Source organism: Gopherus evgoodei, chromosome 14 (assembly GCF_007399415.2).
Source record: "Gopherus evgoodei ecotype Sinaloan lineage chromosome 14, rGopEvg1_v1.p, whole genome shotgun sequence".
Classification (NCBI taxonomy): Eukaryota; Metazoa; Chordata; order Testudines; family Testudinidae; genus Gopherus; species Gopherus evgoodei.
The window spans coordinates 19,718,695-19,740,727 of record NC_044335.1 but is presented as its reverse complement, the minus strand read 5'-3'; the positions used below and the strand labels follow the sequence as shown (position 1 = coordinate 19,740,727).

The window sequence follows — 22,033 nt, the reverse complement described above, 5'->3', positions numbered from 1 at the left end:
ACAACATAGGCTCATCCCAGATTCTGGAACAAGCTCAAATGCTCAGTTCGTAGAGTATGTACATAAGCTACATTAAAGACAAACCCACAGTAACTAACCATCTCTAGTTTGTAAGGGAACCCATGGAGCCAGTCTCTAGGAAACAGATAAATTCATGGAGGTTAAGTCCATTAATGGCCATTAGCCAAGATAGATAAGGAATGGTAACCCTAGCCTCTGTTTGTCAGAGGGTGGAGCTGGATGGCAGGAGAGAGATCACTTGATCATTACCTGTTAGGTTCACTCCTGGGGCACTTGCCATGGGCCACTGTCGGTAAACAGGATACTGGGCTGGCCGGACCTTTGGTCTGACCCAGTATGGCCATTTTTATGTTCTAACCTAAATGAACCCAAAGTTATGGAGACAGGTATGAGTCAAGGAAGCAAGCAGAGTGTCAGAAACCTGGAAAATCTCTGACTGGATGGGCTCAGACATTTAGTCACAAGCTGAAGTGGTTCAAAAATTTTGGATATTTTTTTTTAGCAGAATTTTTTTATTGTTTCTTTAAACAATCAAACACAGCAAGCAGCAAATATTTGGCCACACACTTCTGAAACCCCAAACCATGTTCAGGTTTTGGCAGACTAATTTCAGCTTTTCAATTAAAAAAAACCACAACAAATTTTGAAGGAAAGCAGAAGATCTCCATGTTTTTTTTTCTGCTTTTTAAAAATCCCTAGTTTTCAATCCAAAAAAAGTTTTGACAGAAAATATTTGTCCAACCCTTTTAATGAGCTTTAGTGCCTTTTAGCACTAGCTGATGCTGAGAACCAGTGATACCTTGTAAAGGTGACTTGAAAAAAAGGTTTCTCAAAACTGGGTTTGTGCCGAAATGCAGAAGGTTTTTAAATGTTTATTTTTCCCAGGGCTGCCCAGGGAGGTGGGGGGGCAGAGAAGTGGGGCGATTTGCCCCGGGCCCCACAGGGGCCCCCACGAGAATATAGTATTCTATAGTATTGCAACTTTTTTTTATAGAAGGGGCCCCTGAAATTGCTTTGCCCCAGGCCCCCTGAATCCTCTGGGCAGCCCTGATACTGTGCTGTAATCAATATTGTTTTCACAGCAACAGCAGCAACTGCGATTAAAGAGAGAATTGGGTCTGATGGATAAATTACCCTGTCTGCTCTCAGAGCTGAGACTGAATCTTTTGAGTAACTCGAGAGAAAACTGAGCCAGACCTCAGCTGGTGTAAGTCAGCTTACTTCTGTCAATGCCATTGGCACTATGCCAGTTTACACCAGCTGGGAATCTGGGCCAGTTGAATCCAACATCTGAATCAGTGCAAGGATTCCCTCGCTAACCATCCCCAAAGCACCATATCAGATTCCTCATCTTTCAACCCATCTGTTTCAAATACTGATCTTTAATTAAATAGTCAGAGTCTTACACAAACAAAATACAAGTGTTTGGATAAAATGGTGATGAAAATCATGCTCAATTTGCAAATCCTTTCATTGAAAGTACCCAAGCAATCAGATAAAAGAATCAAACTCTGTTTCGCAAAAATGTCAACATTCCTCTGTGAACAGTCCACTGACTTGTGACTCAGCTGCATTGTCATGAGTAGGCCACCTCAAACCTCAGTTAAAAGAAGTTCCCCAATTTAAGAATCGCCACATAAACCACTGGCGTGATGCCCCTGATAGACACAGAGTTACATCAGGAGTGAACATGGCCACAAATCTCTGCCTTTCCAGTCAGTACAAAAGTGTTGGTGAAAATTATTGTCATGGGTTTTAAAATAAATCCCAAGCTAATGAATGTATTTGGAAGCCTACTGTTACCAACTGCCCACTGTGGAGCAATACACCAAATTCTGGCAAGACTGTCATAGTCTTCTGAATTATCCTGTCATAAGAAGCTGAAGAAATAGTCTTCATACTACATGATGCAATGACTTGTGAAATCCTTGTGAAAACTTGACCCCTAACAAATGTTCTAGAATCACAGAGATCAAGCACGGCCCCCCACTGAGCCTGGTTCTGATACCCTGATCCAAGTTGCGTAGCACCTGAAATGGTCCCATTGACTTCTCTCATGGAAGTAAGGATACCATCCAGTGTGAGTTAGGGTATCAGAAACTAGCCCATTGAAGTTAACAGCAAAACTCCCATAGATTTCACCAGGAGTGGCATTTACCCTGGAAATGTTAGAGACTTACTTGGTGATCCATTTAATACACCTCTACTAATGAAGAACAACATTTTCTAAAACTGGCTGATAGATATCTGTGGGGGAGGAGCCAAATCATCCAACATCCTCACCCCAAAAATTATGTCATGACAATGAGTAATATTTATAAAAATAAAATAAAATGAATGGAAAGTCCTGTGCAATGTGAGCAGCAACATGGCCTTTGTCCTTTGCGTACACTCTGGCCATTCCAGTGCCCCAGTCCTAAGTGAGTGAGTCCCACCTATGACCTGGCTTTGTTCATATTTTATTTAGCGAGCTTAAAGTAACATTCTTTACATCCAACAAGAGGGACGTGATGTTCTCTCCATGGATGTTGGCCCACGCAGGAAAGGTGCCCAGCTGGAAGATGCTCTTGGCCCATGTGTTTATAGCCAAGCTAAGCAGCAGAACACCCATAAGATTCATGAGCAGCCCAGTTCTCGCCTGTGAAAGAAATGCAGATACATTATACATGGATTTAGCCTGGAAATCCTGAGCATGTGAAGCAAGGAACCACGCTGGCCTGCCCTGAGGACTGACTGCACATGAACGTCCATTACAACAAAGAGGAGTTTAATTAACATTTCAACTGGATTTTCTCAAGCCAGGGACCCCACTCCCAAATGCTGACTTAGGTCCTCATCCATCCAAGCACATGAGCGTTAGCACATGGTTAACTTTAAGCACATGAGTAGTCCACAAAACTGTTCTCATACTTAACACGAGCTCAGACACATTGGTGAATTGGGGCCTGATCCTGTGCCAGTGGTATAAATGAAAGTTTAGCCATTATTGGTGCAGGATCAGGGCCAGAGAGAGGCATGGAGTACATGCAGCTTCCATTGCTGTATTCACTGAGAACAGTAGGTGTTCAGAACTTTTCAGGATCGGGCTTTGGAAAAGCATCTCTAACATCTCAGTAAATGGAGTGTGTATGTGCTTGTTTTAAGGTTCTTTTGCAGAAGGAAAGGATTCTCTTACACGCTAACCGAGCATCAGGGAACTGAGAATCCAACTTAAAGAGTCTGTGGATTAAAAAGCACTTTCTGTCTTTAAGCCCCTGTCTGTAATACAATCAGTGTCCACATTCAGGGAATGAGTGAAACCACAGACATTTTTAGCCCATTAATCTGAACAAACAGTTCTGTAAAGCTACAGCAATATGGAGGCAAAGAGTGAAAGCTGAATAAAATTAATAATCAAAGGTTAGGTGTGCAGCAGCAGTTAGAAAAGAAAACCACCAGAGCCCCTTACCAATATGCAAAGACACCAGGAGCTTGAGTTGATAAACAGCTGAGTTTCAAAAGGAGTCAGACCTTCTCCCAAAGCCTTTGTTCAGTTTTCACTCAGGCAAAATTCAAATTGGCTTCAGCCTAAGTAAAACTGAGAAGGAGCCTCAGGACTTGACTCACTGTTTCCAAAGCAACTGACTCTCACTTCACTCAGTGCAAAGGCACAAACTCATACAACCATGGCAACTGTTAAACCTCAGTCTGAACCAAGGCAACGGGTGGTGTACAAAGGGAGAGAGAGAACAGGCTTGAATGGCCAGATGCTATTTTAGCAGCTCCAGAAGAAGGCATGTCATCACACTTTTTAACCGTAAAGAGGTTGGGGTAGAGTGGGGCGAAAGAAAGTTAGAGGATGTGAAGGAATGCTGAACTCCGTTGGGCTAAGTACGTTGAGGATATTGGGTAAGCCTGTGCCACTGAAAGGGACATTCACAAATTGCACTTTCATTCCATAGTCACAGAACATCACAGCAAAGTCATAAAACTTGCTTCTTCCTGGGGCCAGCCAAGAGCAGGACACAAGCTTGGGAAACAAGTCGACATCCAGGCAAGCTGACCTGTCAACAAGAATTGGAGCAAACTGGGTTTCTATCATTTCAAATTAAGTTAAAGGGGATGTGATTAAGGGTGACAGTCTCTAAACTGAGCCAACCCTAAAAATAACTATCAGCCCCTCCCATAGATAAAATTCCAACTTCTCAGCTGAGCCATAGACCCGGGGGCATGCACATAAACTTGGTTTCCTCTTATTCCACCTGCCCCGCTGGTTGGTGAGTGAGCAGCATAGTTAAACATAAGAGTGTAAGATCAGATCCCTGCTCAGCAACGTGAATCTTTTAATCTCTGAAGTTCCTCTTCTTTAACTACTTTGACACTTGCCCTTCACTCTCTGGCTCCCAGGCAGCCAGATTCCCATGGCTTCCAATAGGAAAAATGAACCTCATCTCATTGCATGCAACAGCCACTGTTGCAGAGCCTTAAGGATTGATCCTATACAGGATGGAGCGCGGCACATATTACCACAAGGTAAAATTTGCTGAACAAGATGTGGGGGGCACAGAGGACCCCAACCCTGTATTAATGAGTGCTACTGTCTGAGCACCAAGGCCAGAGAGGAGAGTGAGTTGCTTAAAGTGCCTCATTAGCACAACGAGGGTCATGCTTAAGGCCATATTTATTCTCTGCCCACATCCGATCCTTTTGTTACACTGGTTTTGAGAACCAGAGAGCAGGTGTGCAAAGTCATTGAGCGGTTCTGCCGCTAAAGGAGTAGGACTACCCTAGTGTGTAACCTGACTTGCCCCCACGTGGATTCCTCTGCTCAGGCTTCCACTGGAGCACAATGATCTTGTGCAAGGAGGGACACAGATTAGGAATCAAGTTGACATCCAGTCAACCTGACCTTTCAGCAAGAATGTGGTTTCCTCAAAACACCCACTCTTTTGTCTTGAAATGCAATAAACTAGAGAATCTGCCCATCCTCCCCCGACTGCTCTTCCTGTACTCCTGGTGGACTGTATAAAGCACAAGCCTCTACCACCTGATCTTAAAGGACTAAGTCTTCTAGTGGGTGGTTTTTGCAGATTCATTAACATCACATGTGGACCAGTCACTAATGAGCTGGACAGAGACCTTCACATTTAGTGTGGACTATAAAAGCAACTGGGTTTCCCAAGCATAAGCTCAGCCATGGCAGTTGCTGAATCCAGTGCTGTGAGCATGGATGGGATCATGAGAACACTCACCTCCTGCTGCAGAACAATGAGACCTTAAGCAAAGTAGTAAATCCCATTGTTGTCTGGATTTCACACACTCAGGGCAGGATTCCTGGCAATGCTATGGGCTTCCAACAGGACAAACTAGGTTCTGGTCACAGATTCTCACTTTTCAGGCTGGCAGAGGCTGTAAGTGATGTTAAGCTCAGCCTGTGGGAAGGCGATTGCCTCAGGTCATTCTCCAGCAATCCCCTCTGGCTGAGGTACAAAACAGTGTAGATGGGCTTTGGAAGTAGCTGTGTCTAGCCTGACTCCTGGAGAGGAGTAACTGCAACTCTGGGGTAAGAAGATGTAAGGAGAGGAAAATGGGGAGGAATCTTGAGAGAAGCCTACCCAATTCCTCATCACCTCCTTGCTTTTCGCTGAGTGTTCTCCTTGCCCTTCTGCACACCAAGATGTTCTGTAACATTCAATCCCCTTCTTGGTGCATTTCCAGTAATCTTTCTCTTCTGAGGAAACTGAAAACAGGCCTGCTCTTTTCTCCCCAGTTCTCATGTCCTCATTTACTTAGTGCTTGTGCAAATGCTGAGAAGCACTGGGGTGTGGGCTGAGGCCCTTGGTAGCCAAACCAACTTAGCAGCTAGTACCAGTGATCTCCAAACCAACCTACTACACTGCAGAATCACATAGGACTAGGTTCCTACCGAACAGGTCTAGTGATTTCTGCTCATGTTCACTGGCCTTGAGGATAAGAGTGTGAGAATGGTATGAGAATGAAAATGGTATGAGAGTCACTTAGTGTGGCCATCACCACATAAACGCTACAGCCTGGGGAAGAACGTCTGAGCCATCTTCATGTGAATTCTAACCAGCTCTGAATGATTGCACCTATAAGAGGGAGATCCTTTCCCCTATGTGACTATCTCCCTCCTCAGCCATTACTTACAAAAATGTTTTATTCTGCAAGTCATCAAAACGTTGCATTAGGGTCCACAGACCACAGGTGAGGAGTTATATAAGGGGACATATGCTCAGTCTGGAGCATGGAGATGTAGTAAATTGACCCCGATGGACATTCATAGGAGTTTTGTGGTCAAGCTCTTCTGCCCAGTGAATTGAAAACATTCCCTTGGTGCTCTTTAATGTAAGGATCTACATTAAAAAACTAATAGTAATGTACAGTGTAGGATGTAAACACTCTATTGTAACTTTGCCTTAATAAGAAGTTTGTTTGTTTTTTTAAATGCCAACAAGAAAATACCTGACAGGAAAACAAAGCAAAACAAACTTAATAGTAAAATCAAAAGGAGAAGTAGCTCGTTTCTTAGTGACTCTTTGTTTAGGAAATAGCATGTCTCTTCATTAGTGAGGGTCATTGTTATACAGGCTGTACATTTAGTCTCCATAAAGAACTTGACAGCACATCTGAGAATTCATATACATGTTTCCTGTTGAGTTTTGAGAGACATTGATTTTGCTGCTCGCTTGGAGAGCTTCATATTGTAGCTTTCTGGCTCTCCTAGACTCTTCTGTCTTTCCTCTCTCTCTGTTTCCCTCTATCATCTTCCTGAATGGGAATTGCCTGGGTGATTGCTCCAAGCCTATTATGTCAAATAATTCCTTCCAGATCAGAAAAGACTAAAATATTCTAGTGCAGTTGATTCAGCCAGCATTTACATCAGACACCACTGGCAGTAGATCCAGTTAACCAATTAAAAGGAATGTAGTAACATACCCTTCACATACAGATGGTGACTTTGACCAAGGTCTACTGGGAAATTTAGCTTGGGATGCTCAAACTGATCTTTGTGATTTTATTTTTACAACACTCTGATTTGGTAACATATCTCAAAATTATTGTCCTAAAAACTCTTCATCTAAATGATTGTGTCTCCAGTGATTTCTGTACATAAAAAAACTTACCATATCTTTGACCATCAAGTGTCCAGAAGAAAATGCAATTGAGTTCGGGGGCGTGGAGACTGGCAGCATGAAAGCGTATGAGCATCCTATAGTTCCTGGTATCATTAAATACAGGGGATTTACTTTCAGACGAATTGCCTTAAAAGAACAAAATGTAAAAATATAACACTGTACATTAGGGGTTCTGAGCTACAATGGAGCTACATCTAAGAATGCAAATAATTATAGCACTGGCCCTAGCAGAACTCAGTGATCTGTCCTTTATAATAGAATATCCTGCTGTTCTATTGCTAAGAACATTTTTAAAGATTAATATTAATCTGTTGTGCAGCATGTACTTACACTCCTTTAGCATCTTGTTTCCAAACAGTCCAATACACTAAGCAGGCCTTGTAAGCTCCCTGTGAAGCGTGCAGGTGTTGTTAACCCCATTTCACAGATAGGGAAACTGAGGCACAGAGCGAGGCAGTGACTTGCCCAGGGTCAGACAGCAGGTCGGTGGCAGAGCTTGAAATGGACACCAATAATTCTGGCTCCCGGCTGCCTTTTCTAACCACTTGAATACACAACATCGCAAAACTATTGGTTGACTAAAACCTGAGGTCTCTTTAAATGGCCTCAGGGAGCACATAGACCCCTGTGGGGCTGAGCCAGTGAGGGTTAAGCGACCAGAAGGCTGAGTGACCCAAAACCAACTCTTAACGCCATATTAGAAGAGTAGTGAAATTGTATAAAGGTCCATTCCTTATAGATTGTTAGCACAGGCGTGATAAATAGACTACAGTTCTTGAAATGGAGGCCTGTATTGTTAGAGAATCAAGAACAGATTCTAGTTGTATTTGTGTATGTTTACCTTGTTAGAGGTTTAACGTGATCTAATTAGCTTGTAGATGCTAAAATTCGGTTCCTGGCTTTAATGATTCATTACGACAGTATTCTATGGATTCAGAGGTCAAAAGGGGATATTATAATTTAGATGAAACTTATGGTGCAATAATATTATTCTTTCATTTATCTTTGAAATTTATAGTAAATGACCTGTAAGCTGTTTGATGGTTAATTGCCCTATGCTCATGAAGGCAACTAGCTACCCATGTATGCCTAGGAATGAGAGATTAGCTTCAAAGCAACAATATACATTACCTATTCTTCAACCAAAGAAGCCTTGCTGTGAACACGACTTGCTTCAAGCTATAAAGGAAGTTTCACATCTGATGCTTGCTCTCTCAGATCTGCTTAAACTTTGACGGGGAAAATCTAAGCCTGTAAGACTGAGGTCCCCAGGTCTACTGTGGATTAATCTTGTACTTTTCATGGAAGAATTTGAACAAACTCTGCACAAGAACTGCCTATTGGACTATAGCCTTTTTAATTGATTACAGGAGGCTTTTTACAAAGCAGCCACCTCACCATCTCTGCTATGCAACTGACCTAAGAACTTTATTCATATTTGTACGTTGAATGATCTTTTAACCACAGCAACTCTCTGTCTTTTCTTTTTATTAATAAATCTTAATGAATAAAGATTGGCTATAAGCATGTATTTGGGTGAGATCTAAAATATTCATTGACCTAGTGGGTAATGTGTCCAGTCTCTTAGTAGAACTTTATTTACGGTGAATAAGGTTTTTGCTAACTCTCACTATATTAGAGTTGGCTGTCAGGGTGGGAGCCAAGGCTGGATTGCTTAAAGAGAACTGTATTTTGGCTTCTTAGTAATCAGTAAGGTATTACAGGAACTGTTTGGTTACTAGCTTGGTGAAATCTAATTATAGAATAAACCACCAGTTTGGGGGATCTCTGACCTATTCTTTACCATTTGCCCTGACTCTGCAGTCTCAGTATAGCTCCTCCAGTGACCCTGGTCATAATTCTACACAGCTGGATGGGCCAGCTGAGATCCTGGAGACTACTGGGCCTAGTATGCAGAGGAGTGAGGTGACCCCATGGCTGCTCAGATGACTAGCGCATCTTCTGCAGCTGATGAAGGCCGGGTTGCGGCAATAGAGGAAAATGTTTTCACAGGGTACCTAGACTGTGAAGCACATGAGGCTGACTGCAGTAATTTGTGAATTCTGTATGTGACCTGGTTATCAGGATAGTTACAGCGTGGCTATACTGGGTTATTGGTTAATAGCAGGGTTGTTAGGAAACCAATAGGATGGCAACACTATGACTCTTGATACATAACACAGTGGGATCATTAAGAGACAATGCCTGGAGCTATTGAATTGTGAAGATGCTACATCCAGGCTCCAGACAAAGTCACCAGACTTGTTTTGCCAAGGGGGACAGATGTAGCAAAACCTGCCTGATCCACACCTACAGGGTGGTAGGGCTTAGGGGAAGATAGACATGCAGGAGACTTTTTGTCATGTTAAAATCCTTGTTCTCTTATGTTCTGCTTTGTTCCTGCTGTTCAGACAAGTCTGTCTGTCACTGTGGCCACCACAGGGCACAAGCCCCCAAAAGGAAGAACTGCAGGGGCTGAACCCAGTCAGGCCTGCTGAGTCATCACACTGGTACATAAGGACCTGTAGAGCAGGGCCTGGTCTGATAATGGGAGAATTCGGGGCTTCCATCCCAGACAAGGTAAAGGCACAAGGCCTAACACCTAAGAGTGTGCACTGAGAGAGACCACAAAGGGGTCAGAGCTGGCCCCAACATGGTGACGTATCTTACCAGTTCTGCCAGGATAGGCAGGAAGATTATAATTGTGGCCGTGTTGCTGGCAAACTCTGTGAATAAGGCGATCACTATTGTGATAAGCACGACAGCCACCGCTGGCGGCACGCTCTCCAGGGGATGCAGGTGGCCTCCGATCCAGACAGACAAGCCTGACTCCTGCAGCAGGAGAGAAAATGCAGCAGGTTTTATATTTGAGCTCCTGGATTTCCATGCAAGACTCAGATCATTTCACAGAATTGCAAACTACATATAAATGGAGATCACTTTGCCCACCCACCTCTGAAACGCAGCCACCCTGTGGGGGTGGCGGGGGAGGGGGGCATGTTATAGCCCTTAGATGTCAAATCCAGTCACTCAACTGCCATACACTGCAGGTGCAAAATTGCAGGAGCAAAGTCAGAAGCCGAACTGATACCCTTTTAAAAACCATGGGCATAAAGTAGAATGACACAAAAGTAACATTGATGATGGGCATCACTCCAAAAACTACCTCGCATCCTTTTGCCATGGCAAATCCTCCACCGAGCAGCAAGATAATGTTCCAAGGTACAGTCTCTTGGGCCCTTCTCCAAGACAGCAAAGGCACATTCTCAGTGTTTGATGCTAGAGAAAGAGATCCCCACGAAACACACACACAGAGATTAACAAATAACTTGTCATCTGATAAAATAGCTACGTTATTCACTGCTGTCCAAGTTAGCTGATGATCACTTAATAACAAACACATGGATATTTCAATTTCAATTAAACAGGCAGCAAAAAAGTTCTAGCAATTAAGGTTTTCTTGAGCTTTTTCTCAGCTGTTTTTTTAATAACATAAAGGACAATTTCCTTGGTGTAATAAACATAGATATTCTCCTTTCTGACATCCGGCAGATTACGACAGGAGGAAGTTTTCTGACATTTGTAATCTTGTGGACAAGTTCATCACCGTATTAATTTTCTACCTGCAGCTCAAAGTGGGAGGAGCTTTCTAGGAAGGAAATTGCTGTGTCTCCCCCAGAAGGTCACTTCTGAATAAGAACTCTATTCTTGTGTCACATGGAAAGGTAAACTGGTAGGGCTGTCATGTTCTGTGAACTACGGACAACCACATTTCTCCCAATGGGAGTCTGAGGAGCAACTTGCCACAGCCTGAAGGCAACACCTAATTTGCATGAAATGACATAATGGCAGTTGCTTTCATTTTGTGACAATAGGCCAGAGCCAGTGCTGCTTTGCTGTGAGATGAGCCCCATGGGCTGCACAGGCTGCACCTCCAGTTAAAGATGAAGGTGGCCATAGCCATATGGGTAACATTTTCATAAGTGACTCAAGTACTTCGTTGCCTAAGTCTCATCGAAAGTCAATGGGACATAGGTGCTTTTCAAAATGTTATCCCCTACCTGCTGATTGAGTACCCTGCCTTACTATTATGTGCTGAGCTCCTGCAGTGTGAACACAGAAGAAGGAGACAGAGGGGCTTACAACCTACCTTTTAAGTCAAACCACCATTTACAGGATGGTCTTTGTGAAGGGAAGAAGAACAGTATGGTCACTATGGCGACTCCAGTAACCGCATCTGAGACAAACCTGTCCAGGAGGAGCAGAAACATTTGTAAGCAGCAAAAGTCTTGAGATTTGTAAAGTTTACAAAAATTGGGATTTACCAAAGAGGATTAGGATTTTGCATCAACACCACTCATTGTTCATGATTTTTTTTTTAATTCCCTTCTGAGCTATGTGTCTAAGATTGGCTGTGACTCGTTTAGAAAACTGATCAGAGACACTGAAAACACAAAAACCTAGTTTTAAAGAAAATAGGAGGGGGTGGCAGTGCTGGCTGCTCGAATGGCTGAATCGCTTTCCGTTTGATAGAGTATGTGAGAAGAATACTGACTATGGAGGTCTGGGGAGATTGCCTAAGCTGGTTGCGGGGAAGTAGAAAAATCAGATCATTGGCCTTTTTCGGTTATGATCTCTTTGTAAAATGCTCAGCTTCTAAAATGAAGAGCGTGATATAAAAACTCTAGGCCCCAATTTAGCAAAGCATTTAAGCTTTAACTTTAAGTAACTGTAAAATATTGGGAACAAAATTAATCCGTGAAGTATGTACTTGATTCCCATTAGAGCCGAGCATGTGGTGAACGCCTTTTCTGAATATGAATAGTCTGTTGAACTGTGTCCCTGGAAAAACAGAGCTGGGCTCTTTTCTGTGCAGAAACAATTCACGCTCTTTCTGTGAGTATTACTATTATTGCCTTTATGGTTCTTCATCTTTGTCTTCACATGGATGTCACAGCAAAGAAAAGGTTGCAATGCAGAGAGAAAAACACTAAGGGGTGAACTCTTGCAGCCTTTATTCAGCCCAAACCCCCACTGAAATCAATGGCCTGTCCAAAGACTTCAGGACTTGGCCCTAAATGTATCAATAGGCAACATTCCCAGAGCTCAGGCCGTGAGCATTTTCAATATTAACATCCCACTGGGCTTCCACTACCTCCTCTTGGAAACAAAAACAAATAAAATGGTTCTAGAGCTCCATTTACTCCATGAAACTTGGACAACAGTATAAACAAGGACTATGGAAAACCCATGGATCTCAAATGCCTGAAAATACTATTGAAAAAAATGTTACAATGGATTGAAAATAGAATCTTACCCAGGAGTGAATAAACTTGCCCAGCCTGGGATGAATTTTGGGTCCCGGGAGAACAGCAGGATTGCAAACAAGCAGAAGAGGAAGAGAACTGCCTGTTCTGCAAACCTAAGGTGTAAGGAGATGCAATTAAAATCTAGTCATGCTAATTAAGTGAACATGAGTTACCTTTCCTAGGTCACCTTTAACTGCTAGTGATGATTTCACTACATTTCAAGCCTTAGCTCAGACAGGTAAAACTTCACGCATGACACATGGGAACTTTCCCTCTCTGAGAGCAGAATGTAGACTGTATCCCCTACTGAGGGTGTGAATAACTGAGAGCTGATGAGGGAAGGGATCTTCCAATTGCAGTAACATCTGCTATTGTTAATATTCCTAGTAAGGAACAGGGGGTAAAATCCTATCCTGAATGAAGTCGGTGACATAACTCCCATTGACTTCAGTGGAGCTAGGATTTGACCAAGACACGTCCAAAATATTGCCTTTAAACCTCTCAAAGACACAAGGAAGGAGAGATACTTAAACCACTGAGAAGAAATCACTTGGGTTGAATTTAAGCTAATCAAATTTGTAGCACATGGCTTAATGGGCTTTCTCTGCTCCTAAAACTCAAAGTGGGACTTTGATTCTTATAATGACATTTTGCAGGCTGGTCCATAATGTACTGAAGGGAAAAAAATAAAGCAATTTCTTTCATTTAGAGCACACAAGAATAATAATTAGAATGTTTGTTTGCGCTGCACTACCTACATCAGTGAACCCTCGCAATATCTCTGTGAGTAAAGCTGGCGATTATTATTTTTTGGCAAACAGTAAATTCACTTTTAAAAATGCATTTTAGGGGATACTGAAACTATCAGAGAAATCAGGTCAAATTCAGCCAATACTTTTGGCAGAAAAAATGGATTATTTCCCCACCCAAAACAGACAAAATGGTTTATTTTGACTATTTGAAACAAAACATTGAGGACTTGTCTAGACCAAGAGTTAATGTGCAGCAAGCTGGTGTGGAAAACTACAGCACACTAGCCTGCCAAACAGGAACTATCCATGTGGACTCTGCTGCCACTCACTAAAAGTGCTGTAGTGTGCTTGCATCCACTCCTGCGTCAAGGCAGTATAGGTAAAACAGCACTAGAGAACCTTTAGTGAACTGCAGCAGGGTTGACACAGACAGTGCATCTATACCCCAGCTGGATTTGAATTTAGGGGTGGGGGCTGGTTCCAGCAAAAAAATAAACCTCAAAGAAATTCCGCTTCAATTTGAAACAAACAGATCTTTTTTTGTTATATTGGCCAAACTGAAATGTCCGTTGTTCGCTCAGCTCTCTCTGTGAGTATGGAAACACTATTTTACAAATGGGGAAACTGAGACGCAGCAAAAGTAAGACCTGCGTTTTCAGAAATATCCACTAACTTTGGTTGCCTAGATTTTTAGTGTCCAATTTGAAACAGATAGGGCCTGATACTCGATTTTCCTGCTTTACATCTTTTTCTGGCGTCTCATTCTGTAAGTTTAAGCATCTCTGATGCCCTTCCACCCACTCTCCAATATGTAAAAATTCCTCAGGATTTGTTCAAAAAACTGTATTGAAATATCAGTACAGATCTGGCTTAACCTAACCAAAGCCAGAAATAGCAGAGTTATGCCTGAAACGCCATCCTAGGAAGTCAAACGCATCTTGTTTTCTCTTCACATGACTGATTAATAGATGTCAGACAATAATTCACAATGAATAATGTATTCCACAAAAATTCATCTAATTTTCTGTTCACAAATTGCCCACAAATAGATCAAAAATAATTGAACTATATTCTTTATATTCATCATGAATTTCTTCGGCAAATAATACCTGCTCTGCAGACCATTCATAAAAACAGCTTTCCATGAAGATTAAAAATTCACATTGTATTGGCTCGTTACCCAAGTCACATGATATTGTTTCTGTTTCCCGATTAAAAGACTTACAGTGTGTAATTCAGACAGCATGAATTGTCATCTACAATTGAAAATTGGCATTTGTGGAATATTTGAGCTACATGTTTGTTATCTGCAATTATCTGCATTAGCAGAGATGGAGCAACTGGACGTTTGAGGAAAACAAACTCAAAATGGTCACAAATAACAAATGGAAATTCACTGACAAATTCTAACAAATATCCTCAGTTTCCCTCCCCAGAAAAGTTTTTTCCAGCTCAGTTGATTTCTCTGTCATTTTTATTCCCTTTTTGCTACTCACTTCATTGGCCCCAGTTTCTGATAATCCTCCTTTATGACTGCTCGGGCTCGGTCTTCTGCATCCATTCTTATTTCTGACTTTTTCTTTCTGCAGTGCCTACCAACACAGAAATCACAAACACCCCTCATTTTCACACGTTCATATGGGAACTCAAACACGGATGTTCATGTTTACTATTCCTGCACACACCTATACAGGGCATGCACAGAGTCGCTGCAGGAGGGGAAGGATAACTCAGTGGTTTGAGCATTAGCCTGCTAAACCCACAGTTATGAGTTCAATCCTTGAGGGGCCCATTTAGGGATCCAGGGCAAAAAATATAGTTGGTCCTGCTTTGAGCAGGGGGTTGAACTAGACAACCTCCTGAGGTCCCTTCCAACCCTGATATTCTGTGAAGGCTTAGAAGGATAAATGGTACAGCATGGGCTAGTGATTTCAGAAAACCAGTATCATATGGATCCATTTCATAATATAGTGCATACTTTCAGTCTCTTAGATAGATTTCCCATCTCTCAGACAAGTTGTATATAATGCCACAAATAATATTAATGACACCCTTACTCAAACTGAGTCATACCTTATCCAGCATATAGACCTGTAAACATCAGTGGGACTACACAAGTAGTAATATGGCACTCAATGTGAGTAAAGGTGGCAAAATCTAGCCATTAATGCATTGGACAGTGGATATCATAGCTCAGTATTCCCACCCTCTCATGACAAGACACAAATGTGCTTGCAGAATCTGTGAGCACATTCATTGATGTGCACAAACAGACATTAATGCACCCAATGGTCCATAGGGCATGTCCAGATGTAGTGAGGCACAGGCAAAGAGATAAGCACTCAAGTTCTGAGCAGGCACTTTTTGATGCCTGCCAGAAACGTGGCTCTAGTTACCAACAGAAAAGTTCTGGTGCTGCCTAGAAACCCTTGGGCTGAATTCTCCCTGGGTTATGAGTGTGTAAATTTCATTAGTGCTCAGAATGGGGAGCAACATGTGTCCCTTGAGGTAGAATAGACAGCTCCTTCTCAGGGCAGGTTTAATTGATGCAGTGGTAAAAACAGAGGAAGCCACAGGAGCCTTATCTACACTAGGGCTCTCACTGGTGGTAATATTCCCCAGTATAAACAAGGCCAATACTTATCCTACTTTGTGTTGCCTTTCTACCCAGGATTATGCAAAGGAGACTTTGGCCACTGCACTAAAGAAGCTTATTTGTGGTAATCACAGCCTGTGTTCACAGAGACTGTTCAGAATGTAAATGAGAGTGAAGTTGTCAGATTTGCAGATTTCATCACTTTTAGCAGATGACTGCATCAGCCACTTGATTGAGAAGAGAGCAAGGTGGGAAATAAGGATCTCCCCTCCCCTCCCCCACCTTCTCAAATCATCAGCAACTTTCTGGGCAATCTCTAATTTATGCAAAGCACTCGCTGATGATAAACAAATATGTGAGGAATTTTTAACAACAGGCGCTGGCATTTTAATATGCTTCTCTTCATTAGCCAGGCTAAGCCTTCTAAACAGGGAACCCTAGACTCGTACACGGTCTGACTCTTAAACAGTACATGTGCATACGAATGATATATTCATCACCAGCTGCTTTGTGTCCCATCAGTGTCATGTGGTTAAAATACATTTCTAATACTTCCGGGGACCTCGATTACATTTGAAAAGCCAGACTTACACCGTAAGACATCTGATTCTGTGATACTATGACTGATTAATTCATTTGTTCTTTTCAAAGGATGTCCAATGGTTAGATCCTTTATAAAGATGCATGTTTGACCATCCAAAAATTCCTAAGTCTTCAACAGATATTGGGGATATCCATAAATTACATAACACATTTATTGGTGATGTTAAAGACCCACCCGCCCTTTGTAACACTAACACTGAAACAAACACACAAGATTAAGAACCTACCTACTCCCTAATGCATTATGTAATTTATGGACAGCCCCTTACACAGTACTTTGATTCTTTTAGCAGCTGCAGCTTTACCCAAGGACATCAAGACAACCCCTTGTTATCCAAAATGCTTTTGAGTAAATGCTTTTGCTGCACCTCCCTGAGTGATGGTACTAGGTCAACAGAAACATTCTTCTGGCAACCTATAAAAACTGCTTCTACGCTGGAGAGTTAGGTTTCCATAGCTGCAGCATTCAGGGGTTGGATTTTTCACACCCTTGCATGCCTAAATTTGAAGTGTAGACCAGGCCAAAATCTGGATTCTTCAATAAGCTTTAATTTCTATTTCTGTTTCTTTAGCTTGATTTTTCTAAGCCCTGACCCTGCCAATACTTAAGATTTGTCTACACTAGAAAGTTTAATTGTACTAGTATAGTTAGTGCAGCAAAATAATCCTAGCGTTGACATAGTTGTAACTGCATAAAAGTGTTTACACTGGTATAATTTACTCCAGTTCAGGGTGGGATGCAAGGCATCTTTATACTGATATAACTACATCCACACTAGGGTTTAGATCAGTATAACTATATTGTTTAAAAAAAAATCACACCTGTAACCAACATAGTTACACTAGTATAACTTTTTTAGTACAGAGAATCCTTAAATACATGACTTCAGTGGGATTACTTAAAGCCCCAGTTCATCAAGGCAATTCTTAGCTCTTGTTGAAATCAATCAGATTTAAACACAAAATCAAAATTAAGCACATGCTTAAGTGCATTGCTGAATCAGACGAACATAGTTACATACATGCTTTCATGTTTGAGGGATCAGGGACTTACACTGGTTATTTCCTATTGCCTTGAAAAAGTTCCCTAGTAATTCTGTTTTCTGTGTCATTGATATAACTATATACTTGGGCAATCCTAATGTGCAACTATTTTTTTCCTTTTCTTTTTTTCTCCTGACATTAAAAACCAATAAAACATTTAAAAAAAATTTCAAAAGCATCTCTTAGAAATTGTATATGCTCTACGCAGGAAACAGAAATGCATGTTAATTAATAACGTGAAAATGGAAAGAAAAAAAGAGAGGTTTCAAAATGCTGCCAACTTCTCAACAATGCACCTGATTAAAGCAGATCAAGGGCAGCATGGAGTGGAAGTTGGAGAGGACATTGCAAGTACCTAGGTCAGGGGAAAGATTTACAATAAAATCGTATTACAGATTAGTTGTAGATTAAACACACTGAAAAAAAAATCCCAGTATTATGAAATCATTGATGTTTAATCTCTGTCACAAAGTAACCTCTCCAGGGACCAAATTTTCAACCATAAAATGAAATCCTGACTCCACTGAATTCAAAGGAAATTTTGCCATGGACTTCAGTGGGGCCAGTATTTCACCCAGAGTCTCTAAAGACTTGCTTCTGCACTGAAATAAATGGGAGCTTTGCCACTAACTTCCCTGGGAACAGAATCAGGCAGTAAATCTAAGCCTGCAAAACTCTATGTTCACTGACTGCACATGCAAATCACTTTGTTGTGCGTGTCAGTTGGATGGCCAACTACCTAAATGTCAGATTTGTGCACACAAACACCCACATGCACCTCCAAACGACTATGTGCCCAACATTTGCAGGCTCAGATGTGCAGGCTAGTGAAAGCTAGCTGTAAATTGAGACCCTTGGGTGAGATTTTCAAAAGTGCTCGGCATTGGCCTAAATGCTCCCATTAAAGTCAATGGTAAAACTGCTGGGTTTCAGTGGGAACAGAGTTAGGCCAATGTTAACGCTTTTGAAAGTCCCATTTTTGGGGTCAGATCCTGTATTAGGGTAAAATGTCATAGCTCCATTGATCTCAGTTAAGCTCTTCTAATTTATATCACCTGACAATGTGGGCCTTCAAGCCTTTGAAAAAGTAGAATTCATGAAAGGGTTTTTTTATTAGAGCTGGATGGGTAATGGAAAGAAAAATTTTGCTTTCAGTTTTTATCCAAAAATGTGCTTCATCAATCTTTTCTGACCAGGTCTACTCAGTGCCATATTTTTAACCCTTCACAATCTCTCCCATGAACTTTCTGAACAGAATATCAAATAATATTATAATTCTGAGCTCTGCATTCATCACTTATATGGCAATTTCTCTCGTTATTCATCACAATGAATTTACTCAAATAGGAGCTTTTAGCTGAACATACATGTCCTATGTCTAGCTTTGTATAGAACAAGTATCGACTGAGTTATTACAACATGTACAAATGAAATGTTTAAGAGCCTGATCCAAGAATCCCATTGATTTCACTGGGCTTTGGATCAGGACCAGATAAACTGTTTGCCTACAATGAAGTTACAACTAGATTAAAGTATAAAAATAGATTAGATAGAAGAGTACCTTAGGTTAATTCCCCCGTACAGGAAACTGATCCATAGCCATCCCAGTAAGAGGAAAAGCAGCATTAAAGGAAATGCAAACACAAACCAGGATCCAAAGTTCACCACATCACACCCTGGAAAAAAACTTGGAAAATAGGGAAAGCTAATTAATCTGAGGAGTGAAACACCCCTTGCACATGAAATGAAGGGGAACAGATGTCTGAAATCAAGATCAAAATGTCATGCAAACTTTCCAGCTGCACAGTTTTTAAAAAGGTGATTATTTGTATATCAATAGTGCCAACCAGCACCAATTGAGATTGGGACCCTATTGTGCTAGGAGTTGTACGAGCATGTCGTGAAAAACAGTCCCTGCTTCAAAGAATTTAAATGAACAATTTGAAATGACATTTTGGAACAGACCTCTCTAGATTTGCAGGAATTCCCAAATAATAACACTCAATATTTAGCACTTTATGGAAATTAACTAATTAATCCTAATTCATGGTGGAACCCACGTTAAGAGTGTGTGAACATGAACCTTACAGAAGACGTCTACCCACTTTCATCCATGTCTAAGAAGAACCTTCTATGTAGATCACTGCATGGTTGAGAAATAACTGCAAGTTTACAGTGACAACACTATATCTACTTTTTCAGATGGGAAGCCTCTTAATGTTTAATAATAATCAAAGCATTCTACAAAGGACATCAGTATCATCTGTATTGACAGATGGAGAAACTGAGGCACAAAGGACTTGTCCACGTTCATCCAGCAGCAGAATCAACTGAGTCCCAGTTTAATGGTCTAGCCGCTAGGCAACACTGCCATCCAGGACAGAAATAGTGTGTGCCTTGTTTTCCTTTTTCACCACATAATGGACAACTTATAAAGTTGCCCTGGTTCACCAAAACACTTAACCATCAGAAGCAGGTCTAAGGGGAAAAACAGTTCAAAAAAGCAGGCAGTTTTTCAAAGAGACATTATTAAGGGCACACAAGCAAACTATCCCACTGCATAGGAAAGATAGGAAGTATGGCACGAGACCATCCTGGCTTCCCCAGGAAATCTTCAATGATTTGAAACTCAAAAAAAAAAAGAGAGTCCTATCAAAAGTAGAAACTTGGCCAAATTACGACACCATGATTATAAACAAAACCCAACACATGCATGTAGGGACAAAATTAGAAAGGCCAAGACATAAATTAACTAGCTAGAGACATAATGGGTAACAAAAACAGATTCTACAAATACATTAGAAGCAAGAGGAAGACCAAGGAGAGGGTATGCTCATTACTCATTGACGGGGGGAAGACAATCAAAGAAAATGTGGAAATAGCAGAAGTGCTAAATGCCTTTTTTGTCTGTTTTCACCAAAAGGTTATTAGTGATCGGATGTCTAACATAGTGAATGTCAGTGAAAATGACATAGGATCTGGGGCTAAAATACGGAAAGAACAAGTTAAAAATTAGTAAGACAAGCTAGATGTCTTCAAGTCATTAAGGCCTGGTGAAATACATCCTAGAATATTCAAGGAGCTGACTGGGGAGATATCTGAGCCACTAGCGATTATCTTCAAAAACTCATTGAAGACAGGAGAGATTCCGGAGGACTGGAAGAGGGCAAATATAGTGCCAGTTTATAAAAAGGGGGATAAGGAGAATCTGGGAAATTACAGACCAGTCTGCCAGCTTGTCATATGGTTCAGTACACGGAAAGATAATGGAGCAAATAATCAAGCAATCAATTTGCAAACAACTAGAAGATGATGTCATAAGTAACAGTCAACATGGATTTGTCAAGAACAAATCATGTCAAACCAACCTAATAGCTTTCTTTGATAGCGTAACAAGCCTTGTGGATGCGGGGAAGTGGTAGACATAGTATATCTAGAATTTAGCAGTATGGCTTTTGATACTGTCTCATATGACCTGCTCATAAACACACTAGGGAAATATAGCCTAGATGGAGCTATTATAAGGTGGGTGCATAACTGCCTGGAAGCCATTCCCAGAGAGTAGTTATCAATGGGTCACAGTCAAGCTGGAAGGGCACATCAAGTAGGGTCCTGCAGGGATTGGTTCTGGATCCAGTTCTGTTCAATAGCTTCATAAATTATTAAGATAATGGCATAGAGAGTACACTTATAAAGTTTGCAGATGATACCAAGTTGGAAGAGGCTGCAATTGCTTTGGAGGATAGGATTGAAATCCAAAATGATCTGGACAAACTGGAGAAATGTTCTGAAATAAATAGGATGAAATTCAATAATGACAAACACAAAGTTCTCCACTTAGGAAGGAACAATCAGTTGCACACATACATAATGGGAAATGACTGCCTAGGAAGGAGTAATGCAGAAAGAGACTTAGGGATCATAATGGATCACAAGCTAAATATGAGTCAACAATGTAACACTGTTGCCAAAAAAGCAAACATCATTCTGAGATGTATCAACAGTAGTGTTGTAAGCAGAACACAAGAAGCAACTCTTCCACTGTAGTCTGCACTGATAAAACCTCAATTGGAGTATTGTGGCTAGTTCTGGTTACCACATTTCTGGAAAGATGTGAACAAACTGGAGAAAGTACAGAGGGGAGCAACAAAAATGATTAAAGGTCTAGAAAACACGACCTATGAGGAAAGATTGAAAAAACTGGGTTTGTTTAGTCTGGAAAAAAGAAGACTGAGAGGGGACATGACAACAGTTTTCAAGTACATAAAAGGTTGTTAAAATGAGAAGAAAAATTCTTCTCCTTAACCTCTAAGGATAGGACAAGAAGCAATGGGCTTAAATTGTTGGAAGGGAGGTTTAGGTTGGACATTAGGAAAAACTTCCTAACTATCAGGGTGAGTAAGCACTGGAACAAATTGCCTAGGGAAGTTGTGCCATTGGAGGTTTTTAAGAACAGGTTTGACAAATACCAGTCAGGAATGATCTAGTTATTATATAGTCCTGCCTTGAATGCAGGAGACTGGATTAGATGACCTATTGAGGTGCCTTCCAGTCCTATACTTCTGTGATTCT

At 41.2% G+C, this 22,033-nt stretch overlaps 1 protein-coding gene across 1 annotated transcript in view; it reads right to left on the bottom strand.

Annotated features, from left to right (window-relative positions):
- Positions 1 to 1,007: 1,007 nt before the first annotated feature.
- The window catches only part of SLC13A3 (solute carrier family 13 member 3), a 39,679-nt gene continuing 18,653 nt past the window's right edge, over positions 1,008 to 22,033 (bottom strand). Inside the window, exons 6-13 of the mRNA XM_030533629.1 lie at positions 19,023 to 19,148; positions 14,715 to 14,810; positions 12,475 to 12,579; positions 11,308 to 11,405; positions 10,324 to 10,436; positions 9,828 to 9,989; positions 7,146 to 7,283; positions 1,008 to 2,659 (exon numbers count right to left, since the gene is read on the bottom strand). Of these exons, the coding sequence (XP_030389489.1) occupies positions 2,474 to 2,659; positions 7,146 to 7,283; positions 9,828 to 9,989; positions 10,324 to 10,436; positions 11,308 to 11,405; positions 12,475 to 12,579; positions 14,715 to 14,810; positions 19,023 to 19,148 (1,024 nt within the window). The 3' untranslated portion in view covers positions 1,008 to 2,473. The remainder of the gene's footprint in view (positions 2,660 to 7,145; positions 7,284 to 9,827; positions 9,990 to 10,323; positions 10,437 to 11,307; positions 11,406 to 12,474; positions 12,580 to 14,714; positions 14,811 to 19,022; positions 19,149 to 22,033) is intronic.